Source organism: Oryctolagus cuniculus, chromosome 13, assembly GCF_964237555.1.
Source record: "Oryctolagus cuniculus chromosome 13, mOryCun1.1, whole genome shotgun sequence".
NCBI lineage: Eukaryota > Metazoa > Chordata > Mammalia > Lagomorpha > Leporidae > Oryctolagus > Oryctolagus cuniculus.
In genome coordinates, this window is record NC_091444.1 from 107,789,998 (window position 1) to 107,804,970 (window position 14,973).

Genomic DNA, 14,973 nt, shown 5'->3' on the forward strand with positions numbered 1-14,973 from the left:
GTGAGTGGATGAAGAGCCATGTGTCTTCTTGTTGGCGGTGCTCTAATTCACAATCAGATTGGCCATTTCTTGAGCTTATTTAAGAAGCTCCATGTCTAGAGAGAGAAGTCAATATTTACAGTGCATTAGTGCCGGGCGGGTTTCGGGTCTGGAGACGCGGCTGTGCCTGCTCCCTGCAGCTTCAAAGCCACCCGCACATCAAACGGCCCAGGGACATCGCTCCAGCCCTCGCGCTTCTGCCAGCAGCTTAATTATTGAAGAACCCGGTCTTTGAATCTTCTTTTTAATATTTCAGATGATATACTTTGAACAGCTCTGTATTCAATAAATCAGAAGATTACAGGGTTGGAAAGTTCTGCCGCCATATTTTTAAATACCGCAGTTTTCCTGAAGTTAGGAACGGAGGAGTTGGGATAAAAACGACCAGGACCCCTTCCTCGGGCAGCTCCTGTTGTTTCTCATCACTGGAACGAGTGCAGATCGCATCCGATTATTCCTGATGCCGAGTGGGCGCCAGGAACAGCCCAGGGGAAGACACCTTCCAGTGCTCTGCGGCCAAGACCAAACTGCGCTTCTTGTTGTCGTTTCTCGAATTTTCTTTTCATTTTATGTGAAAGAAAGATACAGAGCTCTTTTCTTCTCTCCTTCATCCCCAAACCCGCAGCAGCCAGTGTCTCAGGAAGCAGAATCAGAAGCTGGTATGAGACTCCGCGGTGTGCACGGTCGCCCCATGCAATGGCTGAACCTGCGGCCCCACGGCACCAACCTCCTTTCTTGTTGACTTTTTAAAAAAAAATTAATTTTTTTTTAAAAAGATTTATTTATTTGAAAGGCAGAGTTGCAGGGCTGGGGGAGAAAGAACCGTCTACTGGTTCATTTCCCAAATGGCCACAAAGACCAGTGCTGGGCCCATCCAAAGCCAGGAGCCAGGAGCTTTATCTGGCCTCCCGAGGGGGTGCAGGGGCTGAAGCACTTGGGCCATGTTCCACTGCTTTCCCAGGCTCATCCGCAGGGAGCTGGATCAGAAGAGGAGCAGCCGGGACTCAACCTGGTGCCCATGTCAGATGCCAGTGCCTCAGGCGGAGGCTTAACTTACAACTCCACAGCGCCGGCCCCTTTTCTAACGTTTGCATGATGATACATGGAGTAGGCATGACACACTTCTGCTGTATGCGGCATGTCCACCATGTCTTTTGAGAATTCCTTGTCTGCAGTGGTCTGTGTGCCAAGGAGCCAGTTTTCCCAGAACAGTGTTTTCTCAGGAAGGCCAGCGCACCCCGGTTACTTGGTTTATGTGAGGATCAGTGGTGTGAGCCCATCCATAACAAGACGGACCCTTGACCGTTCTTGTCCCCCATGCTACAGCTCAGACTTCCGTGTGCAACTTGGGGTCTGGAGGTTTCTGTTCCCCAGTGACCATGGAGCTCCCCAGTCCGCAGTGCCTTTGCCGTTGAAGTCAGTAGATCTTTTGGCTGCGTCCCCGTTTGCAGGGCTGATGGAACGCTGTGGCTAAGCTTCCCAGGTGCCTCGCAGCACCCAGCTCGGCGCCTCGATGATGTGGTTTGGGTGTCTGTGGGTGAGGCCATGCTGCGCGTGTCTTCAGCTGGGTTCCGCTCTGGCCTCGTCAGCTCGGTTATCAAATCCGGGGCCACCTTCCTGGGATCAACAGTGGAAACTGACGTAAACCTGGGGTCTGAGACTGGGGGTACCTGGCGCCCACGGAGTGACATAATAGACTCCGGCACAGTGAGCGTTTATGCTGCTTCCTTGTATGGATTTTCCTGAACGTGAAAAGCTTAGTGCACTGGGAACTCACGGGAAGGCCGCATTATGGGAGCTTCTCTGGATGTCCTTAACATTGCAGTTAAAAAAAACTGAAAAAGAGAGAGAGACAGAGAGAGAGAGAGAGAGAGAGAGAGAGAGAGAGAGAGAGAGACATCTCCCCACCTGCTAGCTTGCTTCCCAAATGCCTCCAATGGCCAGGGCTACGGCGGGTCAATGGCAGGAGCTTGGAACTCCATCTGGGTCTCCACGTGGGTGTCAGAGACCCCCACCACTCCCAGGACGCACACTGCAGGAAGCTGGGGTGGAGACCCAGGCTGGGACCACACCAGGCCCTCCAGTCCGGGATGACCCGCCAAGCCGAGTGGCTGCCAGACGGTGCAGTTCATGCCAGTGATGCCTGGCCCCCGGCGCATGCCGCGCTGGTGAGCTGCCAAGAAATCTAGACAAGTGCTCATTAGACCAGCAGATGAACCCGGTGAGCTTGTGGGAAGAGGGTCCTGGTTACTTGCCTGTGGAAACCGTGTGTCCTGGTGCCCCTGGGATTTCAGGCACACGGAGAGCACGCTGTTTCCTTGGGGCAAGCACACTCGGGGGATCACGCGGGAGCTCTGTGCTCCAGGGCTCGGGGTTCTGTCCTGTGGTCGTCTGCAGACCGCGGGCGCAGCTCTGGGTGCTCCTGTGCCTTGTCTTGTGGGCGGTTAGTGCTGCTGTTCTCCCTCACACAACGTGGGGTGCTTGGAGTTTCCTAACAGAGCAGTTAGAGACCTTGAACAGTGTTGTAGTTGCACCAGAGTGGTGCAGTGCAACCCTCCACCCCACTTTGTGTTTGTGTTTTTATGTAATGACTCCCGGGGATAATTTTTTCCCCTTTTGGTGGAGAAATTTCCTTGTAGTAAAAGCATTGTGATCTTAACACATACATTTATTTATTTACTTGGAAGACAGAGTGACAGATCTTGCATGTACTGGTTCACTCCCCAAATGGCTGCAACCGCCAGGTCAGGTCAGGCTAAATCCAGGAGCCCAGTACTCCATCTGGGTCTCCCACGTGGGTGCAGGGACCAAGCACTTGGGCCGCCTTTGGCTGCTTTCTCAGGTGCATTAGCAGGGAGCTGGATTGGAAGTGGAGCAGCAGGACTCAGATAGGTGCTCCAGTATGGGATGCTGGCATCGCAGGTGGCAGTTTAACCCGCTCTGCCCACAACCTGATCTCACTCAAGCTTTTCTTTAAGATTCATTTTATTCCTTTGAAACATAGAGTTACAGAGACAGAGAGGGAGAGAGAGAGTTCTTCCATCCCCTGGTTCACTTCCCCAAACAGCTGCAACGGCCGGGGTTGGGCCAGACCGAAGCCAGGAGCTAAGATCTTCATTGAGGTCTCACACAGGGGTGGCAGGGACCAAACACTTGAGCCACCCTCTGCTGCTGTCCCAGGCTGTCAGCGCCATTAGCAGGGAGCTGGATCGGAAGTGGAGCAGCCTGGACTCTGTGGAGTTCTTACTGGATTTTGTCTATTTTGGGTCGCAAGTAACAGGTGGCAAGGGCTGTCACAGTACTTAAACAAACTTAAAATCCATGTGTTTTTCGTGTCTGTTTCTGCCAGCACACTGTGTATAACCATCATCAGGACTAACGTTAGCTATTCGGTGTTGGGTCTGCTTGTCCTGTGGTCCTGTTGCCAGGCTGTATGTGACCAAGTCCTCGTGGTGTGTTGGCACAGTTTGTGCTTTGGTGGGGTGAGTCCCGTGCTTCTGCTTCTTGGGGTCGTTGCTAACTTGCTTTCGTGTTCCGGAGACTCGCGTCCTACTTCTGAACATGGCTTCCTGTGCAGCTGGTGTGCTCCCACGCTTCCGAGTGTTTTCCCTGTGGCTGACACGGGCCTCTTGGTTCCGATGCTGAAGGGGCATCTCCTGTGCTGCTGTCTGTCTGTCTGGTTTTTGTTTCTGTCTCTTCTCCGTCAGAGCCTGGCCGCCAGCGCTGCTGATGCCAGCACGTGCCTGAGAGGGAGATTGGCTGCGTTAGCGCCGTAGCTGCAGACTGCGGTCTGTGGATACAGTGGCTCGAATGCCGTCGTGGGAGTAGATGCGGGAACTCTGTGGGTGTTACCTGTCTGGACTTTGTCCAGGTTTCCGCGTGGAGAGACGTGCTTTTGCTTCATTCTGTCTGATAACTGCTTACTGGGTGAAAGCAACAATTTATCCCCCAAATTCTTCAGAGTAGCCGCACGTCATCGAGGTGCTTCTTGATCTACCAGATACCGGGGGACAAAGTTCCTGGAAACGTGGACGTAAAGGAAATTGCTTTTGGTGCCCAAAACCTTGAAACCTGTGCATACGAGGCAGTCTTCGAACGTCTCAAGGGACATGTGTGTTAAGAAAAATCAGGCACGCATTTCAGACTTTGTGGGGGCGAGAATGAACTCTCCTGCTGATCCCGTTTCCAGTGGCTCCGTGACACCGCGCGTGTGGGGTTTGTTGAGCTGCTCGGCTTCAGTAGTCGTGTCTGTGAGGAGTCGTCAGCAGTGCTGGGGGTGGGGGGTGTCACTGCTGTCTGCCAGGGAGCCGTGTTTGGTGTACTTGGTGCCATGGGGCCTCACGGTTTCCTTCTGTGAGATGGGCTGAGCCAGGCACTGGAGTGTAAGGGATTGCAGGCCAGGGCTCTCAGCTCCCCCAGACTCCCAGGGACAACACACGGTCGACCCCAAGTGCACGCCCGGGCAGCCTCGCTCCAGAGCCGGCCACCTCTTGTTTGCCCTGTGGCGTTGCAAAGGAAGCCGTGGAGTTTATGCTTCCGTGCTGGCTCCTTGGCCCTTGTGGGGAAGCTTGAGTCCTTGGCACCCAGCTGATCCCACTGTGCAGTTTCAGGGTTCGTGCCTTGCGTTAAACCGTGTGCTTCTCTCTGCTGCCAGATATGCCTCTGCACGTGCGCCGGAGCAGCGACCCCGCCCTCGTGGGCCTGTCGACCTCGCTCAGCGACAACCACTTCTCCTCCGAGGAGCCCTCCAGGAAGAACCCCACGCGCTGGTCCACAACTGCCGGCTTCCTCAAGCAGAGCCCATCGGGTGGTCCCAACACCTGCGACAGGAAGGTGAGCCCTGCACCTGCTGGCTTTAGCCCTGCCCTCCTCCCTTGCACCTGCTGGCTTTAGCCCCGCCCTCCCCTGCACCTGTTGGCTTTAGCCCCGCCCTTCTCCCCTGCACCTGCTGGCTGCAGCCCTGCCCTCCTCCCCTATACCTGGCTGCAGCCACACCCTCCTATCATCCACATGGCTGCAGCTCCACCCTCTTCCTTTGCACCTGCTGGCTGCAGCTCCGCCCTCCTCCCCTACCCTCCTCCCCTGCAACTGCTGGCTTTAGCCCCATCCTCCTGTTCTCTACTGGAAGGTGAGCCCCACACCTCTGGCTTTAGCTCCGCCCTCCTCCCCTGCACCTGCTGGCTGTAGCCCCACCCTCCTGTCTTCCTGGTGGTGCAGTGGTAGTGTTGGGGCCAGGTGTCGTCTACTCCAGGGCCCCTGTCGAGGCTGCTTGCATACCAGATGCCTCCTGAGCCTCGTTGAGCTGAATTTCCTGATAAGATTCCGTGCTGAGTGTGGCATACATTTCTTTTTGTGTCCAGCTTTTGAGTGGGTGATATACTCTTGGATCAGCAATGGGCAGGTCCATCAGGAAGGGTGTGCCCCACAGAGCCCCTTCCCTGCGGTGGTCCCAGGCCCCCCTCGGCGTGCTGCTCGTATGTCCCTACAGGGACACTTCCCGCAGGGATGAGCGCGTTTCCCCGTGTGCTTGGGAAGCGCCCCTGAAAGGCCACAGCGGACCTCCGGGCCGTTTATTCTGACTGGCCGATTGATAACTTCATCTCCTATAAGTCTCCCAGCGCAAATGGAAGTGTGCTGTCTGGGTTTAATGCAGTTTTCCTCCTTGACCTAATTTATTTTGGCCCTTGACCTGATGTGTTCAATCTAAATAAGCTTTAGCTTGTGCCGTCTGTTTCTGAAGATGCATGTGTTAATGCTTTCTGTCGTCTGTCCCCCTGGAGCCCTTACCACCTGCTGTGTCCACTTCGGCTTTTCCCCACCCACTTCCGCTGCTGCACCTGCAGGACAGGAGCCCCGCCCACGTCTGTGGGATGAATTAGTAGACAGTGTTCAGTGTGGCCTGTCACTCAGCACAGCGTGCAACGAGAAACGTGGAAATCATAGTAAACGCCTGTTAGTGTCAAGATGGACATCATGTTTTTTGTTTTTTAAGATTTTATTTATTTATTTGAGAGGCAGAGGTAGAGACACAGAGAGTCTTCCGTTCACTGGTTCACTTCCCAAATGGCCACAATGGCCAGATCTGGGCTGATCCGAAGCCAGAAGCCAGCAGTTTCTTCTGCGTCTCCCCTGTGGGTGTAGGAGCTCGGGCTCCTTCCACTGCTTTCCCAGGCACAGCAGAGAGCAAGTTTGGAAGTAGAGCAGCTGGGTCTTGAACCGGTGCCCATACGGAATGCTGGCACTGCAGGTCAAGGCTTAGCCCATTACACCACAGTGCCAGCCCCCCCAATTTTTTTAAGCTGAGAAATTTTTTTGTTTGTTTGTTTGTTTTTTAAGATTTATTTATTCGAAAGTCAGAATTAAGGAGAGGTAGAGACAGAATCTTCCATCCACTGGTTCACTCCCCAAATGGCCACTACAACTAGAGCTGGGCTGGTCTGAAGCCAGGAGTCCCAGCACTCGGGCCATCTGCTGCTGCTTTCGCAGGCACATTAGCAGGGAGCTGGATTGGAAGTGGAGCAGCTGGGACTTGAACCAGCAGCCAATATGGGAGCCAGCTTCATAGGTAGTGGCTTAACCCATTATACCACAGTGCTGGCCCAGGATGGACATATCTTGATACTTGCTTGATTTACCCTTTCTACCTCTATCAAGGAGCCTGTCTTGAATATTTCTTGTAACTTAGTTTTGCCTTTGAAGAAACCGTTATTTTGGCCCTTGACCATTCAATAAAAAGAAATCCTTGGGATGTGTACATTTAAATCAAGAAGAATCTACTAGGAAGGGATGGAGAGTATTTGGGTTTTTAAACTTTTGGCCGAGGGATTTAACTTCAGGCCCACTCCCCTGAAATACCCTGGATTCCAGGAAGAGCCTTGGGGGCATCTGCTCACTGTATCGGGAAGTCAGTGGCCTTTGTCATGTAGCAGGCTTTCCCGGGAGTCCAGGCTCTGGAGAGGCGTCCTGGCTTGGACCGCGTTTGCGGGGATGATCGGGAGCGCGTGAGCAGCCGGGGCTCCCACAGAGCCCTCACGGTGATGGGCTTTCTTTTCAGCCGTCCTGCATCTTGGGGGTGTGGGGCAGGCAGGCTCACGTACAGCACACAGACCCACGCAGTTCCTAGGAGTTGTTTATGTCAACGTCACTCAGAGGGGCGGCGCCCGCACTCCTCCCCGAGCTGTGCCCTGTGTCACCCCCGGTAAAACCTTACACCACAGGACTGGACTGGGCAGGGGGCAGTGGGGACCTGGCCCCTCCAAGCAGGGGGTCTGCAACGTGAAGCTGGAGCCTTCCAGCCCTGGGAGCAGTGCCCACTGCCCACCACATCCACCTCTGTCGCTGCAGAAATGGGGACGCTGGTAGGATAGAGCAACACGGATTTGCCCGTAACTCCCAATCCCAGCAGCCAGGAGCTGGCACTGAGGTGTCCCCACCATCTCCCTCCCCTCCCCTCCCCTCCCCTCCCCTCCCCTCCCCTCCCCTCCCCTCCCCTCCCCTCCTTTCTTCTGCTCTTTTCCTCTTCTCCTCTTTTCTCTCTCTCTCTCTCTCTCTCTCTCTCTCTCTCTCACACACACACACACACAGGATTCCTGCCGTGTGTACAGGTTTGCATCCTGGTTATCTGTACATTTTCCCTATATCACAAGGGATATTTCCCCTGCTGTGAATTTTATTAGACAGCGTTTTTAATGAATGCCCAATGTTCTCTTGTACCGTCTCTTATAATTTTTCGTTCTCCCATTAGTGGTTTTTTTTTTTTTTCTTACAGGGGGAGAGAGAGAGAGAGAGAGAGAGAGAGAGAGAGAGAGAGAGAGAGAAAGGTCTTCCTTTACCGTAGGTTCACCCTCCAATGGCCACCGCGGCTAGTGCACCGCGCTGATCCGATGGCAGGAGCCAGGTGCTTCTCCTGGTCTCCCATGGGGTGCAGGGCCCAAGCACTTGGGCCATCCTCCACTGCACTCCCGGGCCACAGCAGAGAGCTGGCCTGGAAGAGGGGCAACCAGGACAGAATCCGGCGTTCCGACCGGGACTAGAACCCGGTGTGCCGGCGCTGCAGCCAGAGGATTAGCCTATTGAGCCGCGGCGCCAGCCCATTAGTGGGTATTTATACAAGGGGACTTCAGAAAGTTCACAGAAAGTGTGATTTGACGTTAAGCTTACGGCTGGCATTGTGGCACGGCCGGCACAGCTGGTGCCACCTGTGACACCACCATCCCTCGTGGGCACTGGTTCATGTCCAGCTCCCTTCTATGGCCTGGGAAAGGCACAGGAGGATGGCCCATGTGCTTGAGCCCCTGCGCCCATGTGGGAGACCTGCACGGAGCTCCTGGCTTGACCTGGCCCAGCCCTGGCCCTCTGTGGCCATTTGTCAAGTGAAGCAGTAGATAGAAGGTTCTCATGTCTTTCTCTCTCTGACTTTCAAATCTCTTTTATTTTAAAGTTAAGTTTATTTCGGTGCAAGACATGTTGGAAACCCACACAGAGCTTTTCTGTAGTGCAAGTTTCCCCCCAACTCTTTCAAGTCCCTCATGATATCCCCACTTTGTATTTAACGATGGTGATACATCCTTGAGCGTGATTTGGTTTAAAGATCCTTGGCTACTCAGCCAGCCTTCCCCTGTGCGGAGCTGCATGTGGCCAGCTGCCCGCACTCCCCACACCAGGTTCTTCAGCTGTGTAAGCATCTGTGTCTGAGGAAGCCCAGTGGTCGGGTAACTCAGTGTCACGGGTCATGCGTTGGCTTACATTGTTCTCTGACTTTTCAAATACCAGCCCAGTGATCTCGCTGAGTCTGTGCTGTTTGCATACAGTCAGAGCTTTTCACGTGTTTGTGTCTGGTGAGATACGGCCTCATCTCCAGTTATCCAGAGACTTCCGTGTATTCCTGATGCAGAGGGTGGGGAAAGCGGGGAGGCCGACTTGCTGATGAGGTGCGAGGCGGGAAGTTTGTTTATTTCTGAGCAGGCGCAGGTGCTGCCTGTTCCCGGCCTTGTCAGTGTGGCGTGGTTTCGTTTCTGTGTGAAATCACGGGAATAAACTGGTTCAGCGTCCAGGTTCTTCTGCCTCCTCTGTCCCCCTGGGCTCCCATGAGTCCCCTGCCTGAAGGGCTCATGGTCTGGCCCGGTGGTTTGGAGTCTTCGGCAGGCTCTAGAGCAGTGCTGGCATCCCTCAATGCCTCTGCTGCAGCAGGCGCTCTGTCCTGATAGGGGTCTTCCACCTGCCCCGGCTGGAATCCTGGCCCCGCCTCCAGGGTGTGGGCAGGCCCCGGGTCTGTGGGCTTCTGCATTCCTTGAGGTTTTCTGTCCTTGTCCTTGGAGGGGAGACCGGGTGGCCCCTTTGTGGGATGCCTGTCCATTGCAGTGGGCAGGCCGTCCACGTGTTTGAGAGCGCGTGCCTGTCACGGTGCCACGGAGTGCTTGCGATTCTGCCACTGCCCCTCGTCAGTCAGCCCGCTGGGGACCGAGGCTGGCGAGGGCAGAGAGCACAGCTGGCCCACCCCATCAGGAAGGTGGAGCAAGGCTCTGAGCAGTAAAGACCACTGCTGTGTCAGCAGCCCCTGGCAGCCACAGGTGCCTGGTTCTGAGTTGCCTTCCTCCTCCCCCTCCTCCCCCTCCTCCCCTCCCCCTCCCCCTCCAACCCTCCCCACCAAACCCGCACAGGTAGGTGCGGTGCTGCCAGTGTCCCAGGGAGAGGCTTTGCTGCTAGGGAGTGGGAAGACACTGCGTTGGCATCCTGAGCGTTTTTTAAAACAAATGACTTCAGAGGGCCTTGGATGATTTCCTGTGCCCTGGGCTTATGGTTGCCGGGTGATTTCAAGGCTTGGATCTGGTGTCTCTGCAGCCCCTCCCCCCTCCGGGGCCCTGCTCCTGCCCGCAGAGTCGTATTCAGGGTCTCGGTGCTTTCTCTCAGAAATGGGAGATCTTCTGAATTTAGAACTGCCGATGTCGACGGCTCTTATGGGGTATCTTACGGTTCTCCCACCGCTGGCCCCCCCAGTCTAGAGTTGTTTGAGATCTCGCAAAGGAGCAGCGTCTACATCTGGATGCGCCAGCCTCGGGACTTCTGCACAGCACAGCTGTCCCCGATACCGCGCGGGGATTCACCTGTGGTTTGATTTCTGGCAGTTTTTCCTGATTTCTGTCTGTAGGGCGATTGTTCCTGCGTCTCATTGATAACGCACCTGCTGACTCTCCTAGAGTTGCTGCTTATTAACTTTATTGGGTGGTTTCTCTGTTGGTTGGCATTTATATTTTTGCCTATTTGGTTTGCTCTTGTAAGTAACCTTTAGACATGGCCTTCAGAGAATGTGGGTGTCCGTTACTGGGACAGCTCGGAGGCTTGTCTGGGACTGGATTCCCGCAGAGGAATTCCGTCAGTTGGGAGGTGGGAGGGTTTGTTTTCCACGCAGCCCCCGGGTAGGAAAGCGCCCCGGTCATGGTTTTCACGGCCTGGGGTGGAAACGGTTCCTGTCGTCCCATCTGTGCACCACGTGTGTTCCGAGGTTTCTGTACTTTCGTGTCCTCATCCCAAGCTGCATTTCCGGTGTGGATAAAGCAGCCCTCCCTGCGGACTCTGAAATCAGAAATGACCAAAAATCGCCTTTCTGAGCATCGCGAGGAGCCACGCGTGGAGGGTCCACCCAGTGAAATGCTGAGCGATAGTGCCTAATGTGACCTCCAGATTTTTCTTGTAAATGCCTCCCCCCTTTTTTAAACTTTATTTGAAGCGAGTCAGAGAGACAATCTTTTATCCGATGTTTCACTTCCCAAATGCTTACAACAGCAGAGGATGGGCCAGGCCACAGGCAGCAGCTGGGAACTGAATCCAGGTGTCTTACCTGGGTGGGGGAGGCCCAAACACTTCAGCCGTCACCTGCTGCCTCCCAGGCTGCAGTTAGCTGGGAGCTGGGATCAGGGGCTGGGGCTTAGACTGGGGACTCCGATGTGGGATGCTAGAGTGGCACCAGCCGTGTGCAAATACCCTCCCCCAAAATAGAGAGCACCCGAGCTTATCTCGATAGTTTATCTCGATAGAAGCAGGCAGTAGGCAGCAGACAAAGCATTCTCGGGCCGTGCTGCTGCGAGTTTGGGGTTGATGGTGAGTAGTGACCTCCTGCCTCAGCTTCCCTGTGACAGCAGAAACCGCAGTTTAAACAATTAGCTCAATTACAGCTTAGAGCCGCCATTAACGTGAAGCAGACTCATGCCACCATCAGCTCTGCCCAGAGGGGCGCGTTGCTAAGAGGAAGCGCATTGGAACTAGGCATGGACAGTGGCGAGTTTTTCTACAGAAGCCGAGTGTTTGCAAGTCGCAGAATGAGCGGGAGCGTGGGTGACAGTGCGTGTGTCGTCCCAGAGACCCTGTGCCCAGTGCCTGTCCCAGTGCCGTGGCTCTGCTGGCTTGGTGTCCTGTGCTGTGGGGAGTGGGGTACACCACATGGTGGATGACGCAGGAGCCAGCTGGGGTCCATGGCTGAGGGCCACAGGGACAGCTCCAGGCAGGATACAGTGATGTAGAAGGAGGGCTGGGGCCCAGGAGCAAGTCTTGGCCCCAAACGTCGACTTAGACCAGACATAGCTGCAGCCAGGGCTCGTGAGGGAGTGAGGAGGTGAGGATGGCTCTGGGTATTGGGGAAGGGGTGTGAGTCGAGTTTCCCATTGGAACTGTGGTTGGCTCTGAGGGGTCTCTGGGATGCCCTGGAGAAACAGAGGCAGGAAACGTCTAGTGGTAGTGAGTAGTGTAGAAGGTTCTAGAACTGTGCTCTTTGGAGCCTCTGGGGGAAGTGATGGACGCTGGCCACGCAGACAGTCCTCAGGTACCCTGTGTGGAACTGGAGTGAGCACGGGACCCAGGACAGTGAGGGAGTCTCGGCACTGTGCCGGCTCCTACACCAAGACCAGGGAGGGGTTTGTGGCTTTTTTTTTTTTTTTTTAATTTCTTTAATTATTTGAAAGGCAAAGTTGCAGAGAGAGAGATTGATCTTCCATCCGCTGGTTCAGTCCTCAGATGGCTGCAACAGCCAGGGCTGGGCCAGGCCCAAGCCAGGAGACAGGAGCTTCATCCGAGTCTGGCACCTGGGTGCAGGTTCCGTCCTCTGCTGCTTTGCCAGGCACATTAGCAGGGAGCTGGACTGGAAGAGGAGCAGCCGGGAGACAGTTAGGTTTTTCTCCTCTCGAGTGATGTTTTGTCCCTTTGCAAACAGCCAGCTCCCCATCGACTTTTCCCATCACATCACTGATTATCATTGGCGTGCTTGAATGATTTCATTAGGAACCGAAAGGGCTGATTTTAAAAAAACTCCATTCCCTGTTCTTGCATGAGTGGCGTTGTTCTGAAAACACAGCGCACAGTCACCACCCAGCGCCGCAGGTTGGGTCTTCAGGGTGTCCTGCGCCACTCCTGTATCCTCAGCAAGGTGTTGGTACCCTGGTCACCACCAACGGCACTGTCAGACCGGGTCCTCTTGCCGTGGTGGCCCCTGGCCCGCGACACAGCGTTGCACTTCTAGCCCTCATATCTCGTGGACATCTGAGGGTTCTGCTGGCACGCCTCCCTCTGCGGCCTCCTGGAGTCTCACCGGCTCGGACGTCTGAGCAGCGTGTGAGACGGTCTGGTCCCGGGCTCCAAGTGCAGATCTCCTGGTGTCTGCCGCTGCAGTGAGACCTGGTTTCTTCCTTTCCTTCCTTCCTCCCCGCTTGCTCCGGTCTCCTGGTTACCACTTCCTCTGCTAGGAGCAGGCCAGGCCCTAGGCAGTGGTGACACCTTCTGGGCTCGTGGTCCTGTCCATCACAGTCCCTGCAGCTGCAGAGACCAGAAATGGGTGGAGTTTGTCCGGTAGGAAGTGCTGGCCACTGAGGTTGAATTCTGCTGTTGAGTCTTTTTTTGTTTTGTTTGGTTTTTTTGACAGGCAGAGTGGACAGTGAGAGAGAGAGACAGAGAGAAAGGTCTTCCTTTTGCCGCTGGTTCACCCTCCAATGGCTGCTGCAGCCGGTGCACTGTGCTGATCCAAAGCTAGGAGCCAGGTGCTTCTCCTGGTCTCCCATGGGGTGCAGGGCCCAAGCACTTGGGCCATCCTCCACTGCACTCCCTGGCCACAGCAGAGAGCTGGCCTGGAAGAGGGGCAACCGGGACAGAATCCGGCGCCCCAACCGGGACTAGAACCTGGTGTGCCGGCACCGCTAGGTGGAGGATTAGCGTATTGAGCCACGGCGCTGGCCTGCTGTTGAGTCTTAGAGGGACGACTTTATTTCATGCAGAAGCGTGCTCCATTTCATGTGTGAATTTGTGGTTGTAGGTGGCGGAGTGCGTGTTGCGTGTGAGACTCCGGAGAGGGGTCCCGGACTGTCAGTCTCTCTCCAGGTGTAGAAGGAGGAGGAGACGGCACCCTGGGCCACAGCTCAGGACTGTACCACACAGCCCTGCTGAGTTGCACGTTTGTGGTTTCTGTGTGGACCGAGCATCCTTACTCTGATTATCTGAAATCTGAAATGCCCCCCCCCCCAAAAGAAAACACCACAAACAAAGCTTTGATTTCAAGTTTAGGTGCCATGGTGGAAAATTCCACGTGGGACCTCAGGTGACAGGTTATACTCAAAATTCCAGATGCATGAACACTATTATAGGAAATCACCTTCAGGTATGTGTATAATGTGTACATTTAAAGTTTTTGGAAAACTGGGATTTAAAGATAAGTTTGTTGCAAAATAATTTTGCAGCCCATGCTTTTTTTTTTTTTCTTCCCCCAGATTTACTTATTTACTTGAAAGTCAGAGTTACACAAGGGGGAGAGAGGGAGAGAGGGAGAGAGGTCTTCCATCCTCTGGTTCACTCTCCAATTGGATGCAATGGCCAGAGCTGTGCTGATCTGAAGCCAGGAGCTTCTTCTAGGTCTCCCACATGGGTGCAGGGGCCCAAGGACTTGGGCCATCTTCTTCTGCTTTCCCAAGCCACAGCAAAGAGCTGGATTGGAAGTGGAGCAGCCGGGACTAGAACCAGCGCCCATATGGGATGCCGGCACTGCAGGTGGCAGCTTCACCCGCTGCACCATAGCACTGGCCCCATGGAGGCTGAGCTGAAGACGCTGCCTCCCCAGCAGACTCTGACCTTCCCATTTCTTTTCTGAAGTTGACAGCTCAAAAGCCAAACCATGTTGTCATTTATTTTTTAATTTAAAAATTTGTGATCATTTGAAAATTAGAGAGGGAAATAGAGAAAGGAGGACACAGATCTTCCATGGCCTGGTTCATCCGTGAATGTCCGCAGTGGACAGAGTTGGGCCAGGTTGAAGCCTGGAGCCTGGAACTCAGCCCAGGTCTCCTAGGTGGGTGACAGGGACCCGCGTACTGCAGCCGTCACCTGTCTTCCCTGTGTGCAATGGCAGACGCTGGATGGGAGGGAGCCAGGATGTGAGCCCAGGGACTTGATGTGGGATGTCTGTGTCCCTGTGGTGTTTCAGCTGATGTGCCAGCTGTCCACTCCTGTTACAATTTATTATTTGACAGAGGCATCCGGTAGCATCTGGTTGTCCTGATGTCACCTGTGGCGGCCGTGTCAGAGTGAAGGTGCTGTGTGTTACCTCCCAAATCCAAGGTCACGGCTCTCATGCGTGTTACCTCCCAAATCCGAGGGCACGGCTCTCACGCGTGTTACCTCCCAAATCCGAGGTCCACGGCTCTCATGCGTGTGACCTCCCAAATCCGAGGTCACGGCTCTCATGCATGTGACCTCCCAAATCCGAGGTCCACGGCTCTCATGCGTGTTACCTCCCAAATCCGAGGTCCACGGCTCTCATCTTGGGATTGAGTGACCGCTCATGGGCAGCTGGTGAGGTGGGTCAGAGACGACCTGGAGGTTCTCACGTCTTTACCCAGTGTCCCAACACGACAGGGATCCACACAGGAACAGATTTATCAGTCTTAGTGTTTTCAGCATTTT

At 54.7% G+C, this 14,973-nt stretch overlaps 1 protein-coding gene across 24 annotated transcripts in view; it reads left to right on the forward strand.

Annotated features, from left to right (window-relative positions):
• PARD3 (par-3 family cell polarity regulator) overlaps positions 1-14,973 on the forward strand; it is a 507,188-nt gene that overhangs the window by 197,541 nt on the left and 294,674 nt on the right. For all 24 annotated transcript variants that reach the window (XM_070056191.1, XM_070056180.1, XM_070056187.1 and 21 more), the window contains exon 4: positions 4,694-4,872. In XM_070056191.1, coding sequence (XP_069912292.1) covers positions 4,694-4,872 — 179 coding nt within the window. The remainder of the gene's footprint in view (positions 1-4,693; positions 4,873-14,973) is intronic.